Below are 3,908 nucleotides of genomic sequence, written 5' to 3'. Positions count from 1 at the left end.
TAAGGATTAAAAGGGAAGAGATGACTCACTGTGGAGCTGGCTTGGCATAGAGGACGAAGACTAGTCTACCATTAGTTTTAATCTTATAATTTTAAAACTACATAAATGAAATGGGCTTTTTCCGAATTTTTTTTAGTTTACCATAACATGAGTTTACTTGTTCTCTAAGCTTTTTAAAATTCAAATGTTTTGACAGGCATATCTCTAAGATAGAGATATGTTAACCACAAGGGTGGTGCCTGATTGGTTTGAGTTTGACTTCAAAGGTCAAAAGTACCAAGAGGTCACAGGTTCAAATCCAAGGAGAAATACAAATCCCATTGTGACCACAGAGGTTCAAATGTGAGGACTTCAGTTTATCTGCAAAGTAGGTGGTCGTTCTATGATTAATCAGCTCGCATAGCGGGTTGAATATCCAGGTTAATAAAAAAGATAGAGATATGTTTATAATTTATTTTGAAAATGATGATAAATATATTTAATTAATCCTTAAAATGACGATAAATATATTTAATTTATCCATAAAATGATGATAAATATTAATTTATCCTTAAAATGATGATAAATATAATTAATTTTCAATTAATTATAAACTCAATTATAAATCACATAGTTACATTTATTACCAAATTTTCCAACCGCCTCAACAAATATCTACAAATATTATTTATTGAAATATCTTATTTATTATTAGTTTTTCTAAAATAATTTTCTTGAATTTTTTTTATAAACATACCCCATAGATATGTTAAAATAGAAAAAAGTAAGATTTTAACAATTCTTTTGCTTCAATAACCATGTTATCTAATATAATAAAATAATTTATATTAAAAAGAGAGAAATAATATTTGATTTTTCTTCTGCTTAATCGGGAAGATTGAAATTAAATGTTTATAAGAAAAATAATATTTTATAATATATTAAATATATTGTTAAAATAAAATAGTGTTTTTTGGAGTTATGGAAGTAAATTTTTTGAGAGATTTTAGATTAGATGTTATGAAAACGTCTTCATTGTAATTAATGAGTTGACCGCCGATAATTATCAAAACTGAATACAAATCAACCGCCGATTTTTTGGGGTAAGAATCTTAATCGGATTTTATTTTGAACCCAATATTTTGCTATAAATTCATCTTCCTGGCTACCTATTCTTTCTCATCAAAAACACACTGCCATTCATCGCCACCATGGTTACAGCAAATGTCGCCGGCGGGGTTAGCATGAACAAGAAGACCAAAGGCCGGAAAAAGATTGAGATCAAGAAGATACAAGCACCCAACAGCCGTCAAGTCACATTCTCCAAACGCCGTGCCGGACTTTTCAGGAAGGCTTCGGAACTGTGTGTCTTGACCGGAGCCCAGATTGGCATCTTCGTCAACTCTCCCGGCGGACGAGTGTTTGCATTTGGCCACCCTAACGCCGACCTTCTTGCTGACCGTTATCTCAATCAAAACAACATCGACGCCACCAGCACCACCGTCCAGAACTATCAACCACCGCTGCCGGCCATGCACCTGTTCAACTTCAATGAACATTACGTGAAGGTTTCAAGGGAGTTGGAGATGGAGAAGAAGCGGCGAGAGTTGATTCCGGCAGAGAGGAGCAGCGGATTACAGTGGTACGAGGAGGCTGTTGAAGGGATGGAGGTGGAGGAGTTGGAGCAGTATCTTTCTTCATTGGAACTGTTGAAGAAGAAGGTAGTGATGAGAGCCGATGAACTAACGATGATCAAGAAAACTTCTACGTTGTTGGGTTCAAATTTGTTTGATCAAGTGGGGTGGAACAACCACATTCAGACGATGGATATCCCTACCACCACCACCACCACCACCACCACCACCACCGTCCACCACGATGGTTTCAACTTCCATCACAGCGGAGAGATTGGGAAGTTTTAGTTGCATCAATTGCTTAAATGGGTAACAATGAAGGTGAAAAAACTTGTTTATATTGAATGAATTATTTTGTATTTTTAATTGGGGTTCTTGATTTACCATGTGGGTATTTGTTAAGATTCAATAGGAAAAGGTAGTTAGTGTGCCATTGTAAATGTAAATGTAAATGTAAATGACAAAGATTGGATTTGGTGACATTAAAATGTTGTTTTAATTGCTTGTTGGTTTGGCCTTTTCTATATCTATTGGGCTATCATTTGGTATTTCTTGAATCCAATGGGTTTGAAATTTGTGTTGGGTTGTTTGTTGTTGCAGTAGAAACATACTCTTTAATTGGTTTTATGGGATTTATGGTTTTATTCGATCATTCGAAATGCGTTCTAACATGTGGTCAGACCCTTAAGTGACGGTTTTGAATTGGGCCGATTGGAGTTGCTAGTAATAACTTTTTTACTCGAGTAGTAACTAATAAGGTAGAACTTGGAAGTATGATGGCAGTATTCATGTAGTAATCAACTCTAGTTAACTATGGCATTAATGATCATCATCAAGAAGTAAATTAAGGATTAATGTTTATCGTTGAGGTTTTTCTACAAACGCCTCGTCTACATCCCACATACAAATTACGAAAGAAAAGGTTAAAAAAACCATGATGAAAATGGGTTATTGCTTCTGGTCATCGACAACCCCTTTTTCAGTAACTCGTGATTTATTTAATCACATTGTAGAAATGGCTTTTACACATCATCGGAAAAACCAAAGTGGGATATCGGCACCAATTAGAGTAAGTTACGTTTTAATTCCTTATGATTTGTAAAAAATTATGATTTTTCCCTGTAGTTTAGAAATTACGGTTTTTATTCTTATGATTTATAATTTATTGTTATTTTCATACTTATGGTTTAATTTATCGTTGTTTCGGTCCTTGTGGTTTAAAATTTTTTATTGTTTTGATCCTTTAAGGTAGGAACTAATCCATGGATGAAAATAACAATGAATTACAAATCGTATGAATGAAAATTGCAATTATGTACAAACCACAAGGATGAAAATCATAATTTAGGGGTTGTTTGGCAATTGATGAATTGTTTGCTACATAATGATAAAAGGGCTCTCATGACATAGTGCAAAATGAAATATAATTGTTCATTAATTGTTTACATTGAAATTAGGGTGTTGAATTGTTAAGGGAGACATAAGATACAAAATCATTCATAGGGTTTTGGAACCATTAAAAACAGACTTTTTTTTGTCAAACAAGATTCACCTCATAACAATTCAGGGATTGTGTCTTAATGGAACTATCAAGAGGTAAACAAACAACATCTTACTCTTACTTTTGAAAGTAGTAAACATGAAACTATCTAATTGTCGTTACATTTAATTGTTTTGTTCAACTAATTATTTTATTATGATTTTAATATGTCCTCATAACTACTGAAAAGAATGTTTCAACATGTATTTAAGGAAAAATGTCAGAGTTTAATCAATGTAAAACTCTGACACATTTTTTTTCCATCAGAGATTAGATGTGCACATATGTTCTTGAATGTCAAGTCCGAGGTAAAAATGCACCTACATGATAAACCTTGACTTTCATATCATGTATAAATACGAAGAATCCATTAGATTATTCTTCAAATAGTTATTTAGTAAAAAAGTTGAGTTCCAACTCATAATGAAGTGAAAAGTGTCTGATGATTTGTTTGTTAGCAGCTTAATGAGTTTATTGAGACTCATAACTTATTCAGACAGCTATACATGATTGCTTATTACTGACTTAATAATACAAAAAAGTGGCTTATTCAGTAAGTAATAAGGAAGGGAGCTTTAGGCAAAAAGCTTAGTTTTTTTTAGTGGTAGCAAGTCTTAACAAGATGAATAATAACGTTGTTGCTAGATCATAAAATGTCATACATATGAATGAAAATTGCAATTATTAATGTAAATGGTATCCGTGTTATATTTCTTTCTCAGGGATCATAATAAAAGAACAAAAGAAATTAGATC

General features: G+C 32.8%; 1 protein-coding gene across 1 annotated transcript; it reads left to right on the top strand.

Moving 5' to 3' along the window:
• The first annotated feature begins 1,190 nt into the window (after positions 1-1,190).
• On the top strand, positions 1,191-1,901 carry LOC112520133 (agamous-like MADS-box protein AGL29). Its single transcript, XM_025128434.1, has one exon. It carries the CDS (start codon positions 1,191-1,193, stop codon positions 1,899-1,901), a length of 711 nt encoding a protein of 236 aa, XP_024984202.1.
• Positions 1,902-3,908: the final 2,007 nt, after the last annotated feature.

The sequence above is a fragment of the Cynara cardunculus genome (genome assembly GCF_001531365.2).
Source record: "Cynara cardunculus var. scolymus isolate 2C chromosome LG 10, CcrdV1, whole genome shotgun sequence".
NCBI classification, from domain to species: Eukaryota; Viridiplantae; Streptophyta; class Magnoliopsida; order Asterales; family Asteraceae; genus Cynara; species Cynara cardunculus.
The sequence above is the reverse complement of the archived record's forward strand: the minus strand, read 5'-3'. Positions and strand labels throughout refer to the sequence as shown.